Raw genomic sequence first — 24,074 nt, forward strand, 5'->3', positions numbered from 1 at the left:
GCATTACCCGAAAATAATAACATCCAAAAAGAGAGAGAGTGTGAAGGAGAAAAACACCCCACTACCCCCCACCAACCCACTGCCGCCTCCCGGTGGAAAACCGGCCCCCGCCCAGGCCGGCGCCCACTGGCTGCCTCCGCGGCGGGGCCGCGCGCTCATTGGCCGCGGTGGCTGTCAGTCAGGGGCGGGCCGACGCGCGCGCCGCAGCGGGCGGGGGGTGGCGGCAGATCCCGTAAGTCGAGCGGCCGCGTAGTAGCTGCTACCTCCGCTGCCGCAGCCACATTCAACAGGCAGCAGCGCCGTGGTCGCGCTGCGGAGAGCGAGCGGCCCGCGGCGTCCGCCAGTCCTCCGGTCCGCGGGCCCTGTCAGCAGGAGCGCGGCGCCGGTGCCGCCCGCGCCCGGCGACCCCGGCCTGCCGTCCCGTCGGTGCAGCGGACCCAGAGGAGTCTAGATGTTGATGGACTCGTGAAGTTAAGTTCTGGGCTCGCGCTTCCACTTGGTCGCTTCTTCCTCCGGGTTTCCGTCCTCCTGCGGCGGCACCGACCTCGCTCCCAATCTCGGACCAGCTCTTCGCGGCTCCCCCTTCCTTTGGCTCCCGGTGCTGCGCTCTACCCCTTCTCGGCTCTCCCGCGGCTGGGGGAGGGGCGGGGGTCACCATGGCCGAAGCGCCCCAGGTGGTGGAGATTGACCCGGACTTCGAGCCGCTGCCGCGGCCGCGTTCGTGCACCTGGCCGCTGCCCAGGCCGGAGTTTAGCCAGTCCAACTCGGCCACCTCCAGCCCGGCGCCGTCGGGTGGCGCGGCCGCGAACCCCGATGCCGCCGCGGGCCTGCCCTCGGCGGCCGCTGTCAACGCGGACTTCATGAGCAACTTGAGCCTCCTGGAGGAGAGCGGGGACTTCCAGCAGGCGCCCGGCTCCGTGGCGGCGGCCGCGGCGGCGGCGGCGGCGGTGGCGGCGGCGGCAGCGGCAGCAGCGGCTGCCACTGGGGGGCTGTGCGGGGACTTCCAGGGCCCGGAGGCGAGCTGCCTGCACCAGGCGCCGCCGCAGCCCCCGCCGCCCGGGCCGCTGTCTCAGCACCCGCCGGTGCCCCCCGCCGCTGCCGGGCCGCTGGCTGGGCAGCCGCGCAAGAGCAGCTCGTCCCGCCGTAACGCGTGGGGCAACCTGTCCTACGCCGACCTCATCACCAAGGCCATCGAGAGCTCGGCGGAGAAGCGACTCACGCTGTCGCAGATTTACGAGTGGATGGTCAAGAGTGTGCCCTACTTCAAGGATAAGGGTGACAGCAACAGCTCGGCGGGCTGGAAGGTGAGTGGCCTCGGGGGTGCGTGGCCAGACCGGGAGAGGGGGCGCCGGGACCCCACCTGCGCCTGAGATCGCGGTGGGGCGTATGAGGGGCGGTTGTGCAAGTTTGCTTGTCCTGCAAGTGCAGGGCACGCGTGCAGGGAGCGGGCGAGAACTGGCACAGGTGGGTGGTGGGCTTGCTCGGGACCAGTTGGGGGACACAAGTATAGTAAGTGCGTGCGCGCGCTCAAGTGAAAGTTGGAGTGGGATGGCCCGTTTAAGGGAGTGAAGAAAGTACGCCAAGAAGTGGACATCAGAGAAGGCACAAAAGTTCCCCAGTGAAAGAAGGGGGTTCACCGGGAGTTGCTCTCCGCCCCCCCCACGGCCCGCGCAGATTTGTGCGGCCGCTCCTTAACCTCCAGAATCTCAGGGTTAAGGGCGGCTCCTTTCCGACCTGTGGCGCGCGACCTCCCAGCTTGGGCCGCGCTGGGGAGCCGTTTCCGCCGCCCTGGGCCGGGATGGGCGCGGCGAGGGGCGTCGGAGCCCCGCCAGCGAGGGACGAGGCTTGCAGGTGGAGGGGATGGGCGCGAGCTCGTCTGTGGGGGTTGGCCGCTCAGGTTTTGGAGGCCGGTGTGCATTTTGCTTTGTTTTGATGGTATCCGAAGTGGACTTAAGTGGAGGGAATCGGGCCAACCCAGAGGTAACGCATGCGACACGTGCAGTGGGGTGGCCACCGCCTGCGGAGCCGTGGCGCCGGGCCGCGCAGGACGGAGCTAAAGTTCAAGTGTGACCCTCGGCAGGGGCGGAGGCGGGAGCTGACGACCGCGAGGGAGGGGCCGAGGGCGCAGGAAGCGAGCGCCTTTAAAGGGCCAGCACGGCTTTCCGCTCGGCTCTGGGGACTACGCGGTCGGAGCTGAGCTATGCAAGGAAGTGCCCGAACTCTGGGTCTCGCCGGTGGCCCCAGGCCTTTCATCAGCAGGGAGAGCCCCCCCCCCCCCCGGGTGTCCCGGGCTGGAGGCCTGTGCGTACACCTTCTCTCTGGCTTTGCCACCTCTCTGTTACCACCGAGCGCGGAGAAACAGATCTGAAGGCCTCATCCTGACTATACAGCATACTACAGATAACCATAATCTTTGCAGCATAATCTGTAATACGCAGTTGTTACACCGGGATGACTTTACACATAGTCATTCCTGTGGTTACTGTGTGTCAGAAAGGTTAAGTTACATCATGTTGAAGTTCCTGGAGAAGGGCACAGGATTTTATTTTTTCCAGAGTGAGTTTTAGAGTAAAGTTATCACAACTTAAGGGCTAGGCACCCATGCTATTTATCAAGTGTTTCAAAAAGGGAAAAGTGCCTCCTTAGTAGGTTTGTGGTTGTGAGTGGGCGAAACAGTTTATTCTTCTATTATCTATTAATTGTATTATTTTCCATAAGAACAACTGGAAACCTACTTTTGCCCCCAGCCTGTATCAAGCCACAAAGTCGGGATTGTCTGCCAAACCCAGTTTTATTTAACACTTGAATATATAACTGCTGCCTTTACTTGCTCATTTATCATCCTCCTTGAGCTATGATGAAAAGCATTTGCCATTTTAAAGTAATTTTTCTTTTGCCGCTTAAAGTACACGGTGTACTGACACCCTTCTTCCCCTCTTGCGTCCTTGGATGTGGATACAACCTCTTTAAGCTTGTTGGAGTGCCAGAGTTTCGGTATGATTTTAGTTTTGCCTCTCAAATGGTCTTAAGTCAGGGTATTATCCTTAAATTAGGAGTATAACTAAACTTTTAAGACTTAGCGCTTAGTAAAGAAACAGATAATAAAGCCATATCATCCCCCAACTGTTTGTATTAGGTGGTTGTTCTGATTTTTTTTTCCCCAAATGCAATTATACTTTTACCATTTTTAAAGGTTTACCTAACAGGACTAGCAGACCCATTAAGTGTTAGGGTTCGGTGTCAGACTCCGAGGCCCAGGGGCAGCTCCAGGTAGCAGTCTGGTGGGGCTTCGGGAGGCGGCCGACCGCAGTTCTCAAGTGAGTAAATGTTTCAAGTGTGATCAGGAGTCAGTTGGTGCAAGTCAGATTACAGCAAGTGCGTTTTCACTTTGAGTAAAAGGGTATTTTAAGAAGAAAAGACAAGACAAAAAGACATGAGGTGTTCTAACTCATAAGTAGTCTTATGGTTAGGGTTTTCATAAAAATGAGTTACTTGTTAAAACCAAGTTTCACTCGGATCTGAAAGATTCTCCTGTTTTAAACATTCAGAAAAGGGAGAAGTTGAGTTCTAAAAGGCAAATCAACCAAAAACGTAACTGTTTTAGGACGGAGGAGCTGCTGCTTTGGAACACTTAGGTATTTCCTGTGATTTACTACTGGGAATTAGACCGAATCTTTAATTAAACGTAGTTTCTGGTGCTTTACTTCCTATGGCCTGCCCGAGAATTTGAAAGTCATTTGCATGGATAAAGTGGTTGGAGAGCTGTTAAAGAGCTCAAAAACTGCTAGTTCCTTAAACACTGCTTGTGTTTTGGGGACTAGCGTTTTGTGTTTGTGGGGATGGCACCTTCATTCTCCCCTACGCTTGTTTTCACATTGGCTACAGCTGTCATGAGACTGCACGCTATGTAGAAGCTGAGGCCTTTGGAAAACCCGGGATCTTTTAAACCGTGAACGGTGTTTATAAATAGTGAAACTTCATTTCCATGACCTTTTTCCCCCTCACACACATAGAAAGCTTTCTAGAGTTTGGGAAGTAGTATTGTGTGTTCTGGCTCATTTTGTGTGTGTGTTGGGGGGCCGGGAGGTACATGGCAGTTCTGAGTTGACTTTTGTTTTGTTGTTTTGATATTATTTGGGACACTTAATTTAGGTTAACTGAATGCTTCCACAGGCAAGACTCAACGCATGTTAAGGAACATTTAAATGGTTTATTATGAAGTAACTCAGATACTCTTTATGTTGGAATGAAGTTTCTTTAATTTGGTCTGTGAGCTGAGAGTGCATTTTCTTGCATTTTAAAGTTCGTGTCTGCTTTGTAAGTGACTTGGGGTTTGGAGCTGTACCGAGCCAGAGATGCACGGCAGGAAGATGGCTGCTCTCCTTGCAGAGTCACTTTCGACTTAAAGAATCCCGGCGTGGCCGACTTCCAGATGGTTACTGAAATAGCCTGCAAGAAATCCCTCTTGCAGTCAGGTGAAAATTGCAATCTATGCATTTGAAAGGAGCACGAGGAAAGAGATTAAAATTGGTTGATGGGATTATGCAGCCTGGTATATCTTATCTGCTCAAAGGTAAAAAGTGTGTGAGACAGGATACTCGCAAGTGTCTTATGGTGAGATACTTTGTTCAGAAATTTAAAAAATAGATGCCAAGCGTAAATATCTTGAGACTTAGAAGAACTTTGTGGTTTTTACTTTTTATTTTTTTGAATTGACTAGAGAGAGAGTGAGGGGGAAAAAACCACATCAGTTTGTTCCACCTGTTTATGTCTTCATTGGTTGTTGTATGTGCCCTGACCAGGAGTGAGCTCACACCTTGGCTGGCGTGGCAGGATGACGCTGTAACCGGTTGAGCTACCTGGCCAGGGCAAGAACTTGATTTTTATTTTACCTGTGTTTTTGTGTATGGCAGGACGGTGGCGTCTGTTTTTGAATGATACTGAGCTTAGTGGCAAACATCTGAATATTGGAAAGAAAGGTTTTAAAGTTTTCATGTGAACTTTAAAAAAGGTTCAAGTGTGTGGAGACCTTCCCCAAACTGCTGAGAGGCTGTCGTGTTGGCAGTGGACGCCAGTATTGCCGGCTACTGTGCTCTGCACAGGGAATCCAAGCGGACATTTGAAGTGAAGATGAGGGGAAATAATATTCAGCAGTTAGTTAGAATCCCCAGTTGGCTGGAAACTTTTTGCCCGCCTTTGAGTTTTTCATCCAAACTCCTAAACTGCAATTCTGCATGACTTTCTAAGAGAGCAGCTGTCTGTATTTGCCTGGAATTTCTTTGGGAAGCCTGAACTATTTGTATTTTTCTGGAACACTCTGCCCTTGGAAACTACCCAGTACCCTGGCATCATGGGAATTTACTTGGCTTTTTTTTTTTTTTTTTTTGGTCTCTGTGTGTGCTGTAACTTTGGTGCTTCCTGGAATCCTCTTGGAAAGGCAGTATAACCTCCGTGGTGATTGGAGAGAGCGAGAGCGGAGGAGTTTGCAAATGTAAGCAGCATTAGTGAGCCCAGAGTGGATTCCGTCCTGCTTGCCTGCAGCTCAAGATTGGCCTTGGCCTTCGTAGGAGCAACGTGCAGAGACCTGCCCCGTTGGCCGGGCCCTGAGACCTCCCCCGGGCCAGATAACCGCCTTTTCTCTGTGCACACAGCATTCTGAAGTTGCTGTGGTGGTTCTCACGTGTGAGACACAGAGGACCAAATGGACTCGGGGAAAAAATGTTTGTTTTGGTGTCTGAGGGTTGCAGGTTTGCATTGTAAGGGAGATATGCCGCAAAGACATGCACTCAGGTGTGGGAGAGTTCTCTCTCTTTGCCGACTCCTGATGAGGACTAACACAACTCGTCCGTGGCGCAGAAGCTCTTGGCAGAGTTACACTGTGTGGTCTTCTAAAGAACGTGTGAAGCAAGATAATATATTTTTGTACATCGATGATTTCATATGGCTCCACCTTTTAGAAAAACGCTTTTTTCGCTAGCATTTCACACATATGGTTTATCAATCTACCTTTGGGTGAAAGCCCTCTAAATACTCTGTCTTGGATTGAGTTATCCTTGCCACTTGGAAGGCATTTGGGCGGCCTTCCTTTTTTAAATTACCTTTTCCCCTGTCTCGTAGCTTTGATATAAGCTAAAGAAAACACACAGTAGTCTGGATGTTAAGCCACATAAAATTAGAATGCTAAATCTGTGGTGCCTTTCAGTGTGTTATTTAGTGTATTTTCACTTTAATGTATTACTTAAGGACATACATTCAACACGTGCCCTTTATTTCAGGCTGTATTCATTAAAACAAAAACAAAAACAAAACCAGACAGAGCTGCCCGGACGAGCCTCTGCAACCCCAGGCCCGTGTTCCGATGACTGCCGGGGCTTCCCTGCTGACTGTCGGTACATCACCGAGGCTGCGGGGAAGCCTTCCCGGTCGCGTGTCGTGTTGGCCACCCTTTCTGTGCAAGTGCTCTCTCGTTGTGCATTCTGCCACATTGTCCTGTCCTGATCCTCAGTCCTCCTTGTGACTTCTCTAGTGGGTTTGTTTACTCAGGACTGTCCTTTGCCTGTGCTCCGTCACGAGGTTTTTCCAGAAGGTGTCCAGCCATGTACTATGAGAAATAGAGACATTTTTTGAAGAAGATATAAAATACAAGAAACATTGTACATAGGACAAGGACACCTCGGTCCCCTTCAAAGCAGGCACCTCGGGACCTCACACAGTTATTCTCCCAGTTGCCATCAGCTGCCCCGTCCTATTTTCAAGAATCTCATCAAGGGTCTGAAATCTCTTCCCTTTTCAATGGTGACTTTAGTTTTGGGAAAAGCCAGAAGTTGCAGGGCACCAAATCTGGGCTGTAGCGAGTGGGGCTAAGTCAGTTGGGTGATTTGATGTTTTGCCAAAAACTCCACATGAGACGTGATGCATGAGTGGGCATGTTGTCGTGATGAAGTTGCCAATCACCAGCTGCCCATTGCTACGGCCTTCTGAATCATCGGAATGGTTTCGGGGGAGGGGGGATGTTTAATCCTAACGCAAATTTTTTTTTTAAGATTTTATTTATTTATTTTTAGAGAGGGAAGGGAGAGAGAGAGAGAGAGAGAGAGAGAAACATCAATGTGCGGTTGCTGGGGGTTATGGCCTGCAACCCAGGCATATACCCTGGCTGGGAATCGAACCTGGGACACTTTGGTTCCCAGCCTGCGCTCCATCCACTGAGCTACGCCAGCTGGGGCAGCCTAACGCAAAGTTTGATGCAGATTTGTTGCTCTGCTTGCTCAGTCACTTTGAATGTGACAGCCACACAGTACACAGGTGGTCACTCAGGGGTGTCTACTGCCTCCCCCTGACGAGTACAGTGAAGTCATCCTTGTTCACACATGTGCATTCCAGTCCGCTTCCCATTGGCTGCCAGGGAACACCAATGTGGTACAAACCTTTCTCATTATATTAACAGTGGCTGGGCTTTCCTCAGACGGACCTTGTACACCTTGAAACTAGTTGTGTTCTTTTTCCCTGGTTCTTTTCCAGATGACCTACCCCTCCACTGGTCTGTGTCCCCAGCTACCCAGAGGCCGTCAGTGTCCCACTCCCACCTCAGATTCAGCCGTCTAAACCCAGGCACACTGTATTTCCTTTCTCTTGGCCGAGGCTCCTGTCTGGAGCCCCCTGATTTGGCTAATGGCCTCCTTAGCGCTTTCCCTGGTTCCAGACCTGGATGTCCCCTTCACTCTCTTCTCGGTGCAGTGTCCCCAAGTCTGCCAGCTCTTCTTTCTCAGAGCTTCTCGAGACTTGCACACCCCGGTCTGTGACCGTCCCCTAGATCACCTCTTCATTCAGGCCTGCGCCGCACTCGCCCTAGGATTTGGGTCATCTCTTCTTCTACTGAGAGCTCCACAAATTTTGCTTAATAGCCTTGAAGGCTCGAGTCGGTTCCACCAACTTTTATTCTTGGCTTGTGCTGGAAGGCATTGTTGCTTTCCCTGAGTAAACTCCTTACTCACACTTAATTTAACTTAAATGTCTGCATGTTTCAGCATCTTAGCTGTATGGTAAATATCTGGTTGGGGGAAACTTTTTCTTAACGTATGGGCGTTTTTTATGTCAGCTTCCTGTTTTCCAGATGACCATAATCTGTATTGCGCGAGAATACTTTTATTAATATGAAGCACAGTGGTTATGTTAGAGTTTCAAGAGATGGTCAGGGCCGTTTTCTCCCATTTGTGGGGTGATTATTGTGTATAAGATGTACTACATGCACTTGAGTGGTTGAAAAACTGTTCACACTTGCATCCTTTAGGGAGCTAGAAAGGGTTAAATGCCTTTGAGAAAAAGGGAGTTCTTAATTGGCTGTTGAGGCTCACCTTGAAAATGGGATGCTCTTCTCCCAAGATGTCATTATAAAATTTTTCATGCGTTCAGCAACGTTGAAAGCATTCTATGTGGAACACCCATCTACCTACAACCTAGTTTCACGACTGCCATTTGTTACACTTCCTGTATCGTGTATCTTTCCGTGGGCACATCTGTCTTTCTGTCTTTCAGTCCATCTTACCTTTAAATTTATTTATTTATTTTTAAAAGATTTTATTTATTTATTTCTAGAGAGGGAAGGGAAGGAAAAAGAGAGAGAGAGACATCAATGTGCAGTTGCTGGGGATTGTGGCCTGCAACCCAGGCATGTGCCCTGACTGGGAATCGAACCTGCGATGTTTCGGTTTGCAGCCCGCGCTCAATCCACTGAACTGTGCCAGCCAGGGCTAAATTTATTTTTGGAATTAGGGCCTGGCATTCATGAAGACATGAAAATAGGGGCCGTGTCAGTTTCTCTGAGTGCTGGACACATGAAGTACAGAAAGGTTAAAAAGTGTAAGGAGGAGAGTTTTGTCAGACTGAACTTGGGCTTGATTACGAAAGTAATCCTTGTTAGAACACCAAATTTTTCTGTGAAACCGTATGTTTGTTTTTGCAGTGTAAGAAATTATAAAAATAGGATTACATTTTTAGTTTTTGGAAGTGCAACTTTTTAGAAACTTGCTCATGTGTGAACACAGAGGCCGTGGAATACACTTGCAAGCCGGTAGTATGCCACACTTTTGTTCATCCTCGCCTGAGGATGTGTTTTTATGGGTTTTAGAGAGAGAGGAAGGGGGAGGAGAGAGAAAGAGAAGCATCGATTGGTTGCTTCCCATACGTGCCCCATCTGGGCTGCGTGCCCTGCCCAGGGGTAGAACTGCCCAGGAGTAGAACTTGTCACCCTGTGGCTACAGGATGAGGCTCCAACCAGCTGAGCAACCTGGCCACGGTATACTGCATTGACAGTTTTTTCATTTTTCAGTTACAGTTTATATTCAGTATTATTTGGTAGTAAACTGCATTTGATTGAAAACTACATATAGAATTCGGCAATACATGGAACAGGTTACGTGATTCACTTTGTGAAGAGTAGGCATTTAAAAAATATTTAGCTTTTTGCTTGGTGTGTTCTTTAAAATTAACTTTCATGCCCTGTGAGCAGAGTGATACACACAAGGAAATACCACTACTGAACATAATTCTTGGGTTTTTGGGGGGGGAAATGAAATTAGCATTCTTAAAATATAGTCAGGGCAAATGTGAGAGAAAAGTATATTGACTTAAAAAGATGCTTTAAAAAATTTTTTAAAAGATTTTATTTATTTTTATTTTTAGAGAAGGAAGGGAGGGAGAAAGAGAGAGAGAGAGAAACATCAATGTGCGGTTGCTGGGGGCCGTGGCCTGCAACCCAAGCATGTGCCCTGGCTGGGAATCGAACCTGCCATGCTTTGGTTCGCAGCCTGCGCTCAATCCACTGAGCTACGCCAGCCAGGGCTAAGATGCTTTAAAATTTAAATGTTGGTTTTAATACTGCATTAGCTAAATATTAGATGTCCTCGATATAACAGATCTTTATCCTCTAACTCGGGTACAGGAAGAGAAGATTACAATGAGATGCTTCAGAAACTCCAGGGGAGGTTAAATTTGGGTAGGCTTAACCCCCAAATTAATGCCAAGCAGGCAGACATAACTGAATGTATTCAGAATACTTGGAGTGAGCATGACAGGCTTGTCGTGATCTAAAAGGTTCATGCAGTAAAAACTGTGGTGTGGCATATTGAAAGGCACAAATACAGAGTTATTCCAGCTTGTTAGCCGTTTTGGAAATGATAAACGTTGAAGAAATGTACAAACTGTTTTACTATCATGTTTGTACCTGTAGCAGCAGACTACATTTTATGTAACAGGTACTCTGCCTGGGGTTGGGGGTCAGTGATACAGAAGTAGACCGAATAGGTCACTACTGGGAGGTTTTTACTAAATGTGTAAGTTGTTTTCCACGTGGACATGATAGTTTTCTAAGCACACTTGCCTGATTGCTAATGATGTCAGGGACATCAGTCAACCCCACCAGGAGACAGTGTGGAATTGGCCGATCTAATTTTTCCCCATTACTGTCTGTGGATTGAGTGACCTTCAGAATTGCAGCACGTCTTTGCTCTCTTTATTCCCTAAGTGGAGAGAAACGTGTAAAGACACCCTTTAGTTTAGTCTCATCTCAGTTCTGACATTGCCAGACAGGTGTGGGGTCTCAGCCCCTGGGGGAGGAGAGGCCGAAGCCCGTTGGTAGGTGGCCGGGGGCTCAGGTGGTTTCTCCTCAGGTAGCCTGTCCCTGCTGACACCGAGTCACCGAGTTCTTTAATTTTTAGGGACAGTGGATGGCACCTCTAAAGCATGTGGCTCTTTGGTCTGCACTGCAGCATCTGTGACTGGGGATGTGCTGTGACCCCCAACAGGCCCTGTTCCTCTTACACACCCCTCCCTGCAAACCACGTGCGTGCACGTCCGAGGCTGCTACCGTACAGAGATCCAGCCTCTCTGTCTGGAACTTTGACACCTAAACTGAAAATATTTTCCTGCTGTGATTACCCGCCCCCCCCATGACATTCGTCTCAATTATAGCGTTGTTCTTTTCGTGGCTTAAGTTACAGAACTGACCGTAGTGCTCAACGCCATGAATTGAACAACTCTGAAGATGCTGCCCAACTCCTGTTATTCAAGCAAACTGGGGGGGAGGGGTGGGGTTTGATTAAGCCTCAGAGTTGAGAAAAAATATTTTTCTGTTTACAGCCATGATCCTGAAGTTGTTACAGACTTACCTTTGCCCTGCTGGTGAGGGGCCTCGGAATTGGTTTGCTGACATAAACGTTTGAAAGTAGCTGAGCGAACTTGGCCTCAGGAAGGGGAGGGGACCGCGGTGGGTGCATTTTGTAACTGCAGTAAAAAAAAGAAAAAAAGAAAAAAAAGAAAGAGCTCTCAAAGAGCATGACGGTAACCCTGTCGGTCTTACCCAGACTCCAGGCAGGAGGAGGAAGAGGAGAACCAGTTTGGGTTCTGTGGGGTTGGGGTATAAAGAAGATCTTGTCAGGAGCTTCTGATTCCTCCAGTGGTTACCTGCGATCTTTGTGTTTCCTCCTCGGCCCCCCAGCCCAGCCCAGCCCAGCCCAGCGCACCCCCCATCAGTTTCCCACTTTTACTCTAGAACATTAATTAACGTTGTCCTTGTCCTCCGCCAGCCCCGGGCCCCAGAGGCCTGTGTGTGGGGGTCGGAGAGACCTGTCTTCGGAAGGAGGAAGCCCTGCAGACAGAATGGGCGGGCGGGAGGGGCTCTACCTGCAGGGGCGGCCAGGGTTACAGCGAAAGGGCTTGCCCTTCATTTTGCATCCGAAAAGAAATGCGTTTGGATTTCAAATCCAGTTTGGAGAGATAAATTCTAGTTGGATTGCATAATTCCTAGGCGTGTAAATAATGTGCTCTTCAAGGCTTGAAAACAAAATAACCACATACATATTTGCGAATGGTCTATACAAGTAAATATCAAATACCTCAGGCTGGTGGTCTGGACGCTAGGTCAGACTCAATGGTTTGGATATGGTTTGGCTAGAGACTTTTATTTTGCCAGATTTTTGAAGCAGTGACTGTCAGATGTGAGTTTTATTGCACTGTTTTCCCAGGAGAGGAGTATCTTTCAGCTGTTCTCATATAATCTTAAGTGTAGGATTGCATTAAGATAAATGCATCAAGACAGGTGCATTCACTCACCACGGTTTTTATCTTAGATGATGTAGTTTCTTGTCTCTGTGAGGCTTAATTTGCAGAATCACTAATTTGTCACACCAGGGAGGGTTGAGAGTCAGGTTTCAGCCAGCGGTGTTGTACTTTGAATAGAGGAGAAACCCAGCTACCTTCAGGCAAGTATGACATCACCTGTCTGCAGCCGGGGGACCCCTACCTTGAAGGGGGCTGAGGGAGAGGTGGGGAGGGGACTTGCCGAACTTGTCAATATCGTCTGCGTCTCAGGGGTGTTTGCTCAGCACTAGGCTGGGTGCGTTTCTCCCAAACCCTTTCTGAGCCCTTTCTCTGGATAGGTAGGTAAGCGTCCCATCACGAAATTTGCATGCAGTGAATGCGAAAGCTTCCTTTGGACCATCCTCTTTTTATGTAATCTGTGACTGAATTGGTCTCTCTCCTAGATATTTTAACTTCATCTTTAGTGGCTCGTTAGGACATTTGCATACATTGAATGTGGAAGATTCCTGTCCTCTCAATTCTTTGTTACCTGTGTATCCGAGGTGGTTTCTTGAGCCATTGTAGAATTCATGAAATAGAATGGTGTAGTACCTAGATTTCTCCTTACTTATATATAATATATATAACAGTTATATTAATGCATTTGTATTAACACTGGTTTTAAACACCATATTTGATGGGTTTACGTTTTAGATGAGGCCACCAAAATGGTACTTACTGCTATTGGCTAAGAAGTTCGTTTAGTTTTTTCCATACCAGGACTCGAGCGGTGCTTCTGTGTCTGTAAGTTCATTTGAAACACTTTTGTTCGTGTATGATGACAGCCGTCATAATCAGCTCATAATCAGTGTGCAGGAAAAAGAATACCAAAATTGGTGAATTTTTGTGCAGCCATTTTAATATTGAAGATGGAAGAAAATATTTGGTGTATTATGTTTTATTATTTTAAGAATGGTGAAAACGCAACTGAAACGCCAAAAAGATAATTTGTGCAGTGTATGGAGAAGGTGCTGTGACTGACTTTGTCAGAAGTGGTTTGCAAAGTTCCTTGGTACTATTGACATTTTGGCCAAATAATTCTTTGCTGTGGGACTGTCTTATGCACTGGAAGATGTTTAGCAGCACCCTTGGCCTCACCCACTAGAAGCCAATAGCGGGAGACAGCCAGCATACTCCAAATATCCAAATCAATACAGTTATTGGTGACAATGAAAAATGTCTTATTTTATAGAAAAAAAAACCCTAAACGGACTTTTTGGCCAACCCAATATTTTTTGTTCTCTTCTGAAGTACTTGGGATAACTTAAAATGAACAATAAGGAAATTTATTAGGGCTGACAGTTTCCGTAGTTTGTATCTTGATGGTATTTGCATCCTCTTTTTTGTTGTTGTTTGGTTTTGTGAGGGATGCCCTCCCAGCTGTGCTCACATTGCCCCCTGGTAGTCCTGTCACGTGTTTCTTCGAGGGGCTGGGTATTTCTTTAAATGCTATTTCAACATCTTTGATAATGACGGAGAACAGACTTAAAGTAAGTAAAAGAAAAGCGGAATGCAGATGTTTAAAATTGAATTTAAAAGTACGGCTGTCACAAACTTCAAGAACCGCCCTGCCCACACCTCAGCGTGCGGGGGCTCGCCCCCTCCGCCTGTCACCGCCCTTTCCGAGGGGGCCTTGTTCACCCTCTGAATTTCTCACGGTGGTGGCCCCTCACGGGTACCTGTTTTCAAAGCCGTCTGTTCGTCGTGGTTGAGTTTCAAGCCGTGTAATAAGTAGTTTGAATATTAAAGTAGGTGCCGTTGAATTCCTGAGTGCGGTTTCTTTATTTTCAGCCGAAGGTGGAGGGCATGGGAGACGTAGAGTGCCGTGGAGACAGTTTTATACCGACACACAGATGTAGCCCCTTTTATGCCGAGGGCTCTTTCGCCATAAACTATGGGCTGGCGAGGGGTTGAAGTTAATTTCAGAATCCATTGCTTTTTGACTGCCTGCCTTACAAATTGCATGTCCAAGAGAATTAAAAAAAAATTATTGTGCCATGTGATTCCATTGAACAATGGAAATGATCTTGGGGTTATATCGGATGTTGAAGGTACTCATAGAAGACCCTACTTAATTTCTTTTGTGATGAAATTGCGGAGTCGCTCTAATTAAAGACCAGCTATTTGTTGATGGCTGTGGCTGGTAGACGAACGTGACTCCCACCTGTGTTTATATAAAAGGCAAGAAGAGAAAAGGAAAACACAGTAAATGAAGGAAGTCTTGAGCTGAGATCTATTCTACTTCCATTGACAGCTCAGGGCCTCCAATTAAGCCTCATTTACACTCCCCGCCCTCATTTGTGTTTCAAATAACTTTCAAAAGAAGCCTGGGAGGAAAGAGTGATGGGGGGGGTGTGGGTAAAGTGAAAATTTAAAACATTTCGGAGTCTTAAGGTGACAGATGCATCTGAGGGGTTCCTTTCATGGACCGATTATTCGGGACCTTTCACTGTGAAAACACCCCTGGGAATTAACATGGAGACCCCCTCACCCCTTTTATCAGGCTTACTTCTGTCTGTTTCAGGGACTCAAAGAAATGATGTTGAAGGTAATTAAGCACCATCACGGGCGACCTGCCTTTTGTGCAGAAACGCTCACCGCTTCTGGTGCGGCGTCCTTGCTCCCCAGGCCACCAGCTCCTTCCTCCGGCCGAGACGAGTTAGCAGCCTCCTTCCTGAAGGGCAGCACACAGGAGGATCTCACTGACAAGAGCATAATGACTCGTTAGACCACATTTATTGTGCAAATGAACTTGAAAGTCACCAGGGCAGCTCACCTACGTAGGCTTAAAAACTTCTGAGTTTTAATGCCCCTTCCGTATTTTTTATTAGGTTATATAGCTTTTGGATTTATAGGTTCTCTTATTCTGGCTATAACAATGTTAATAGTATTTTTTGGCCAAATATGGGGCATGACCTTTGACATCTTGCCTGGCGACGCCTGGGAATTTGACAGCCTTCAATTTAAATGGAATTCCCTTTGTTTCCTGTGATAGTGTGGGGGATACACATTTGGCTGTTTGGGCCAGAGGTGGAGGAAGACAGGAAATAAGTAGAATTGGAGCACACAAAGAGGGTATTAATTATTTCTGCTGGGTGTGGTTTAGTTGGCATGCGTTTTTATAGGAGTCGGCCTACAGAAGTAGCCAGCGCAGAATACAAAGAAAATGCGCTAATATTTAGTTTTGTTTTCTTTGACCTGGACTTGGTTTTCGGCCAGGGGACAGTTTAGGGTGTTTGACCTGTTTTGCATGTAGGTGCACGTGATAGAAGGAACTAGCCCCCTGTGCTGTCTTGGTGATGCCTTTGCCAGTCCTGAGTGGACACTTCTCCGGGGGGGTGGGGGTGGGGAGGATTTTGCTGTTACTAAAAGTTTACACGTTTGATTGTTTCCTCACTGTAATTGGAACCACTGTCGAAAATTACCCCTTTTGGATGGCCTAATATTTGATGTCCAGTGAAATCTTGAAGCCAGATTTTTACAATACTTCCCTTTTAAAAGTCAACTTTTGCTTTAACTGTTTTAAACGAAATATCATGATCCCTTACCCGCGCCCCCCCCCCATTAATAGACTTGCGTTTTGTTCATTAGCTTCTCCATTTCCCATCGAAGGCCAGCTCCCGGGGCACATTAGTTACCAGGTCAGCTGTGGTCGTGTCTGTCCTGCTCTCAGCCGCCCACTGCATGAAGATCACCGCTCTAGCCTTCTGAGCTGTTGAGGGCGCGCGTCTGACCGGTCCCCGTTGCAAAGGCGCTCATTTTTGATCCTCGTCTGCATTTTGGATCCCTCCCTGCTTTGCATCTCCTCCTCTGCTCTTTCCTCTTCGTTTTTAGCCCCATCACTTAAAGTATGAGATTTGAATACATTTCTCCCACCTGTTAATATGAATTATTAGGTGAAGAGTTTCTTCCAAGTGCGTTGCTGGTTACGCGTGTGTTCTGCTTTGTCCCAACGGCCCTGTTGACTCCTGCCGTTGGGAATGGCCCTGGGGTTACTGGTGGATCTGACCCTGTTGAGAAGTATTTATAAGTAGAAGCTGTACATTCCCCTTTATTTCCTACTTCCTGGGTTTTGGCTCAAAAGTTTATTCCTGTAATAGATGGTATGAAGAATGGTGGGACCTTTGAACACATTTTAAAACTACCACCTGACACAGGAACCACTTGGAAGTTATGAGAGTCGGCTGCCTCTCGTAGAGCTACAAGTTTATTTCTGTGCTGAGTCTGTGTGGTCACCTGTTATTTGTGTCCCCCCCCCCAGCTGGCCTCGGGCTCTGGCGCTGGGAGCTGCATTGAACTGGCTTGTTTCTTCCTCAGGCACCCAAAGCCAGTTCTCATCATTACTCTTTTCTCAGGTAACCGGTCCACATTTTTTTTTTTAACTTTTATCCTACTGAGGATATTCTTGTCACTGCTTGAGAGAGAGAGAGAGAGAGAGAGAAACAAACATGGGTTGGCTGCCCTCTTGTATGTGCCTCGACTGGGGATTGAACCCGCAACCTGGGTATGTGCCCTCACTGGGAATCAACCCGTGTGACCTTTTGGGATAGCGCTCCAACCAACGGAGCCACACACGCCAGGGCCCACTCTCACTTCTTCTCATGGGGCCTTCAGAGGACTTAGTTCTTTACATGCTGTCAACACCCAGAACCCCAGAGCAAGCCTTCGGTCGTGGATGGAGAGCGCCAGGGAAGCGCACAGCAGGGGCGCCCGTGCCCTGGCACAGCATGGCTCTGGCCGGGTGGCTCGAGAGAGCCTGGGCCAGATGCTGGATGCCTGCCCCCTCTGACCTAGAACAGAGGTAAGAGAGTTCGGGGCCAGCAAGGCCCGTGTGGATTGTAACCAGCGTTTGGAAGACGTGGAACTGTGCTTCGCGCGGGCCCGCACAGCCCACAAGGAGAAAGTCTACGAGGGAGGAGCGTGAGTAACCTAGGGAACTGAGCTGCGTGGAGGCAGCTCTGTGTATTCCAGCCGTTTGAGCCAAGATCTGTAGGTGTGTGTTTGTCTGCCTGCCTTGAAGGATATTTTTACTGACTACGGTGTGTATTGGTGAGGAGGCAGGGAAGTGGAAGGGAAAGAGCTTTTCTGGTGTCAGATTTGTCTTGACGTATGGACGTGAATTTCCATTGAGGGTGCACTCCCAGATCCATCCCATTTTGTAACGTGTAGTTAACTTAACCTATATTTGACTTCGGGGAGGAGAGAACCACACCAAGGAGCAAGATGAGTAATCCTAGCCCTATCAGCACTGTTCTAGGTGTGTACTGTTGTTGGCTGTGCTCACTGAGCTAAAAAAAAATAATGTCTGTGTACCTGTCGGTGAATTTGAACTCTGTCCCAGCCATGGTCTGGTTTAGCACATTCTGCAACCTTCCTGCTCTATCTGTGTTAAATGTGGAAATCACAAAGTTTGAGATCAGCGGTGTTGGCTAACGTCACCTTTTGAAGTTTTGGTTTTTTATTTAAGATTTTATTTTATTTTTAGAGAGGACAAGGGAGGGGGAAGAGGAGGGAGAGAAACCTCTCACTCTCCCCCCACTGGGGACCTGGCGCACAACCCAGGCGTGTGCCCTAGCCTGGGAATCGAACTGGCGACCCATTTGGTTTGCAGGCCAGCGCTCAGTCCACTGAGCCACATCAGCCACGGCCACATTTTGAAGTTTTAAATTTTTAATATCTGGCCTAAGAAATATGCGAGACCGTGGGCTGGAGTAGTCTCCACTTTGGGAAGAGGAGTCAGAGTCAAAGGGCTGTCTGATTGGTGCTTTGATAAGAATGGGAGAGAACGTGCTCCTGTATTTGGGGTGAATGATTCCTCAGATAAACATTTTATGTGCTGATGACATAGATTTGACCCAGTCGGACCAGGCTTTACAGCGTCGAGATCTGCAGTACTGAGGCCTGCACACTCACGCCTCTAAACCACTCAGGGAGCGCCTGAGCGGACTCCAGGCGTGCGACCTGGCGCATCCCTCGGGACTCCACACCGCAGACACCCTGGGTGTCTCTCCGGCCCCCCTGCATTTGACTCGCACTTGATCTTTGGTCTCTGATTGGTTGTCCTTTCACCCTCCCATCTCTTCCTTCCCTTCCAGGAACTCGTCTCTTTTCTTGGAGGCGGCCAAGTTTCTCCTCTCCTGGTCAGTCCACAGGAACGCTTTATCTTCCTGGCTTCCCCCGGGGGCCAGCTGAGGCGGGAGAGGATGAGTGTCCTGTCTTAGTCCCAGGTTTCCAGGGATGTGTGTCTCAGTGTCCTTCTGTCTGTCTTTCCCCACCTGTAATTTTGGTCAGTGATGATTGGCCAGCCAGGGCCACTGTCTACCAGAGCATGAGAGGTCCCTGGCAGACGTGTATTTTCTCACACCCCTGGGAGGACGCCCCTGAGGTCATCAGGGTGTCCCAGAACTGACGTTGGGTCATTTCAGAACTATCTGACTTCCCTATAGCATTTGCTTTTTGAAATACCCTTAGGAGCCTACCTAGATCTGTAATTTTGCAGTAACTATCAGGAGCCCTGGATTCAGTTTCTAGATTGGTAACTTGATAATTCATGTTTAGAGAAGTCACATCTCTGCTGTACTAGTTCCTTCGTCTGTAAAATGGGGTTAATGATACCGCCGGGAAGTACTTGCAGGGCCGGTTGAGGTGCTCAGAGCAGGGAGCTGTATAATTATACCATAGCATACAAGGTCTGTCTAGAAGGTGTGCAGCCAGGTAGTATGAACAAAGAGAAGAAGATCCAAGACACACTGTACACAGGACAATGACACCTCGGTCCCCTTCAAAGTAGACACCTCGGGACCTCACACAGTTCTCCCAGTTGCCATCAGCTGCCCTGTCGTATTTTCCTGAATCTCATCCAGGGGCTGAAATCTCTTCCCTTTTCAAGGGTGATTTTAGTTTTGGGAAAAGCCAGAAGTCGCAGGGCATCCAATCTGGGCTGTAGTGGGGCTGAGTCACATGGGTGATTTGATGTTTTGCCAAAAAACTCTGCATGAGAAATGATGCATGAGCGGGCATGTTGTCATGATGAAGCTGCCAGTTACCAGCTGCCCATACGTGCGGCTTTCTGAATCATCTGAGTAGCTTCTGTGGAAGAATATTCAAGCTTAATGCAAAATTTGATGCAGATTCGTTGCCCTACTTGCTCATTTTGAATGTGTGGGTCACACAGTGCACATGCTCACTCACCAGTGTCTACCGCCCCCACTGACGAGTACAGTGAAGTCCTCACTGTTCACACACGTGCGTTCCAGTCCACTGTCCTTGGCTGCCAGGTTGTATCTGTGTTGTGCAAACCGTTTATATTATCAGTGGCAGGACTTTTTCCCGACAGACCTTGTACATTCTAGCATTAGCCAATGGCGAGTACTTGGACTTAGAGTGGTTGGGAGTTTGGAGCTTTCGGTTTTTGTTTTTGAGCCTCTTGATTCTGTGGAATATTTTTAGATAAGAAACACAGATCAGCGCCAAAGAGTGCCAAAACACTGAACTGGACTTAGCCTTCCTATGAATTCTGCAGCAGTTTTGATAAGGGCATTCTGGAAGACTTGTCTTTTGTTTCGGAAGAACTTCTGACGATTTGGAAAAATACCTGGCAATGTGAAAAAGCAGAACACCCAACTGTATGTGAAATGAATGTTTTTTGGAATGAAAATGAAGTTTGTGATTTTCCATCTTTTCCCCTTTGAGAGGATATTGGATGCAAGCATGTGTTGATTATTTATACTGTTAAAGGGAGGAGAAGAGGACCGGAATTAGATTCCATATTTATTGGCTAGTTGCATAAACGCAGAAGGTAAACATTACTATCCCCATTTCTGGCCTGAGGAAACTGAGGCAGAGAGTTAGGTGATTTGCTCACACTCAGTGATGGAACCCCAAGGTGCCAGCGGGCTTTTGTTGCTGATCTCCAACTCCAGGCCGCTTCACTTTGCCACGCGTCAGGAAGAGGATTATCCTTGGAATCTTGGAGAAAAAATATACGACTTTACATTTAAGGTGGAGCCCTGGCTGTTGTGGCTCAGTGGGCCGAGTGCCGGCCTGCGTACCGAAAGGTCACCAGGTCAGGGCATGGGCCTGGGTTGCGGGCCTGGTGGCTGTTGGGGGTGTGGGAGGGGCAGCCGGTCAGTGATGTTCCTCTCCCTCTCTTCCTTCCTCTCTTCCCGTCTCTAAAAAATAAATTTAAAAAATCATAAAAACTTAATTAAATTGGAAATAGGGAAGTAGAATAAACTAACAGGTAGGCAGTCAGTTAATTAACAGGCTCCGAACAACCGCCGCACGTACGGACAGCCCTAAGACAGGGGTTCGGCCGGCTCATCCAGCTGGTTACCTGGACCCCTAAAGACGAGAGAAGGCTTTGGCAGAGGCTCTTGGTTGGTGGCTGTTCCTGTCCTCTGCGGAGGAGCGCGTTGGTGGTGGTGATGAGCTTAGCGAGCCGCTGGGCGGAGCTGACGGGGAGACCCAGGCGCGGCTCACACTGCTCAGAGGAGAGCTGCCCCGCGTGTCCCTCACGGGTGAACGGGTGCGCGGGCTCTGCTGCTTTCCACTCGGGGCTCGCCACCCCTGCCACCCCTGCCACCCCTCCACGTGCTGCTTGGCGGGGGGAGAAGTACTGGCATTCTCAGGGAAAGGGGATCGGCCCGTTGATGCTCCAGGGGTTGGCAGACAGAGTGCCTGGCCCCCTTGGGACAGAAGGACTTCGTTGCTGAGTGCAGGCTTCAAGGCAGCCACTGAGCCCGTACGTGAGGGACAGGGTGAGGCGATGTGCTTCAGCTGTCATCCAAACTGGACGCAGTGCTGGCCAGTCTTCTCACCGTGGGGAAGCGTCTCCGCCGCCTGGATAGGGAGCCGAGGCTGGGGAGGTCGTGTGGTCTGCTCCAGCCCGCCCTCCTGGAATTGGGGGGGGCGTGTTGTGGGGTGCCCGGGCTGCCCGTCCTGCCGGGTCGTCCCCTGGCCTGGCTGACTCGGGGTTCCCCTCGCTCTGAACGAGGCACGGGGAGTAGCGTGGGCCCGAGGCAGCGGGACCCCTGGCCTCAGAGGCAGGCGTTGCTTGGCCCTGGGCATCTGGAGGTTGTGCGTCCCCCCGTCTTCGAATCAAGTCTCCTTGGCCTCCTGCGGTTCTTCCCACCGCGTCGGCACAGGCTGCTCGCGCGAGGGGGCACCGCCTGGCGTGTTTCCTGACGAGGACGTGAAAGCCGTGTATTCCGTACTGTGTCTCCCTCGAGCCCCTTCGGTGTTTGTTGATTCCTCTGTAGACGCCGGCGATGTTCAAGGTCTTGAAGAACAAGGTGAATGGTCGTCGCTGAGGAAGGAAGAGTCCCAGTGGCCGAGAGCGTTGGTCTCGCTGGTCCCACTGCCGTGGTCGGGTTCTGCCTGGGGCGCGCGGCAGCCTCGTCACCCGGGCACGTGACCTCACGGCGCTGTAAAGAAAAATGTGAATGACACTTCTCTGACAAGCCGTCAGGATTCAGTGAAACGTGCGACCTCCCAGTGCAGAGCTGGGCGTGCAGGAGGTGTGCTGTGCATGGTAGCTGTTACTGCTGCAGCGGAGGGCAGAGGGTGTAAAGGGCAGACGGTATGAGACGGGCACCTTGTGAGCTGGTTCAAGTCCGGGAGCCAGGGAGACTCCAGTCAAGAATGAAGGCCCGGCGTGGGCCCGTTGTAGGATTTCCCACCAGCGTCAGCTGGCCGTCTCGCTGGGCACCCTGCGTCTGGTTTTTGAGCCTGAGCTGCCTTCGCTGGCGAGCGGAGTTCTTCCCTGGGCTGGTTTGCCCGTCTGTAGAGTGGGGTGATGGCGACGGGGGTGGCGGGTGGCGCTGAGAACGTGTGTGTTAATAAGACGGCCGGTGGGGGCTGCAAGCACAGTCCCCGGCACCCAGCGTGCAGGAAGTGTGTCAGTGTGTTATCTAGCTCGTCCTTGGTGCCAGGCACTGTGCTGGGCTGAGCTGGCGCTCAGGTTGTCTCGTTCTCACAGCGACCTTTAAAGAAGGGAAGTGGTGTCGCCAGGAGGCCCGGAGCCGGGAGGACTAGCCCAGGGACGAGGAGTGCGTTGGGGCTGTGTTTGGAGGCAGGGGTTTACCTGACCCGGCGGCTCTTTCCAAAGACGGGCGCTCCTGTGCACGTGAGCTGTGGATGCCGGTTCCCAGGGCGGGGCAGCGGTCTGCACAGGGCGTCGGAATGGCCAGGACCGCTCTCAGGTGTTGGGAGTGGCCAGGGTCGGCCCCCAGGGGAGGCTCGTCTCCGACGGAGGTGTGCTGGATGGCTGGAGGCCCTTGCTGCGGAAGGGGCCAGCCCCGCGCGGTTGCAGAGGGCTGGGATCAGAGGGGTTCCGTCCAGTTTGAAGTGTTGTTGCCGCCTGGAGGGGACGTCCTCCCAGTTTCCATCTAGACGCAGACATGCTGCCGGAATTCTTGTACAGATGTCTTCATTCTAGTCTCCATGGGGCATGTGTTCGAGGATTATAAACCTCAGACAGTTCAGTAGTGTCTCACACGCGGATCGGGGAGCCGAGTGAAACCACAGCTGGCCGTGGCGATTCGTTTTTTCTTTCTAAATGGCCTCAGCAGCGTATAAAGTGCCTTCTCCTCGTTCCTTGTAGTGCACTACTAACCTGTAAATTAAGTCTTTAAAAGTTGCCTTGTGTTTTAAAGGACTTTGGATTAGAAACAATTAAAACCTTTCCTACATGTAAAAGAACTTGTAGGGGTCTTGTGAAGCCGCAGATATTTAGTGCCCTGCAGAAACTGAACTTGAACTCAACTACTTACTTCTTTCTTTCTAGGAGGACTCGAGAAAACAAAATTTTTTAGAACCAGTAATTTTCTAAACTTTTGTGAGCATTTCTGATGTCTAATACTCATTTTGAGCAGATAGAACAATGCCAAATGCCCCTTAAAATAAATGATTCTTTTATGCTACTTAATTGCACATAGCTCATAAATGTTATAGATTAGGTTTAGAGGCCTACATTTTAGTGAATGATGCTACATTGATGTTGAATTTGTAGCATTTAAAAAAATAATAAAGACCAAAGCCATTTTTCCTAGTAATATACTTAGAGTGATTTAAATGATGCGTTTTCCCCTGCAGCTCCTTAGGCTTATGTAGTCGGTTATTGAACACGGGACTGCTCATTCGTTAGCATCTAAGTGTGTAGCGAGACAGTGATATGCGCTTCTCTGTGTGGTGGGACAGACGGGAAACAGTTAATTGCTGCGTCTTCTCCCGCAAGTTAGTCCAGCACAAAGCAAGTCTTTGTGGTGCCACTGGGAAAACTCTAAGGGGACTTTGCCACCAGCATTTTTATTAGAACAGGGCAGCTTCTTTAAATGTAACTGAAGAACCACACAGCTATGGGACCGCAAGCATGTGGCGTTCTGTCACGTACCGATTTATCACGAGGGCAAACACTTGCATATCAGGCCTGAATCGTAAAGGAGACTTGTAATCACATTTCCAACCCGCAGTGAGTGTTTTACGTGGTGCAGCTCTGTGACCCCCACCGTGTGGTGTGATGGGGGCAGCAGGCCCGTCTCCTGATGAGTGCAGGGGTTAGTGCCGCCCCGGGGGGCTGCTTGGTTCCTGTAATTGATTGTAGGCAAGTCGTGAGTTCTCTCCTGTGCCTTTCAGAGGGTCCCTGTGACTAAGGTATCTTTTAGGCATGGAACGGATAGATGCCTGTGTTCATCCTTTTTCATAGTAGCTTTAGTGAGGTATAATTCACATTCCAACTAACCCATTTATTTATTTTTTAATCTTCACCCGAGGATACGCTTATTGATTTTTAGAGAGAGGGGGAGAGAGAAACATCAATCAGGTGCCTCCTTCCTGTATGCGCCCCGAGCAGGGATCGAACCCACAACCTGGGTGTGTGCCTTGACCAGGAATCAAACCCGCAGTCTTCTGGTGTCCGGGACGCCGCTCCAACCACCTGA

At 49.4% G+C, this 24,074-nt stretch overlaps 1 protein-coding gene across 2 annotated transcripts in view; it reads left to right on the forward strand.

The window, feature by feature from the left end:
- The first annotated feature begins 228 nt into the window (after positions 1–228).
- Positions 229–24,074, forward strand: part of FOXO1 (forkhead box O1) — an 85,263-nt gene continuing 61,417 nt past the window's right edge. For both annotated transcript variants that reach the window (XM_045839055.1, XM_045839056.1), the window contains exon 1: positions 229–1,304. In XM_045839055.1, the coding sequence (XP_045695011.1) occupies positions 657–1,304 (648 nt within the window). In that variant the 5' untranslated portion in view covers positions 229–656. The remainder of the gene's footprint in view (positions 1,305–24,074) is intronic.

Source organism: Phyllostomus hastatus, unplaced genomic scaffold, assembly GCF_019186645.2.
Source record: "Phyllostomus hastatus isolate PE091 unplaced genomic scaffold, TTU_PhHast_1.1 phas_contig_29, whole genome shotgun sequence".
NCBI lineage: Eukaryota > Metazoa > Chordata > Mammalia > Chiroptera > Phyllostomidae > Phyllostomus > Phyllostomus hastatus.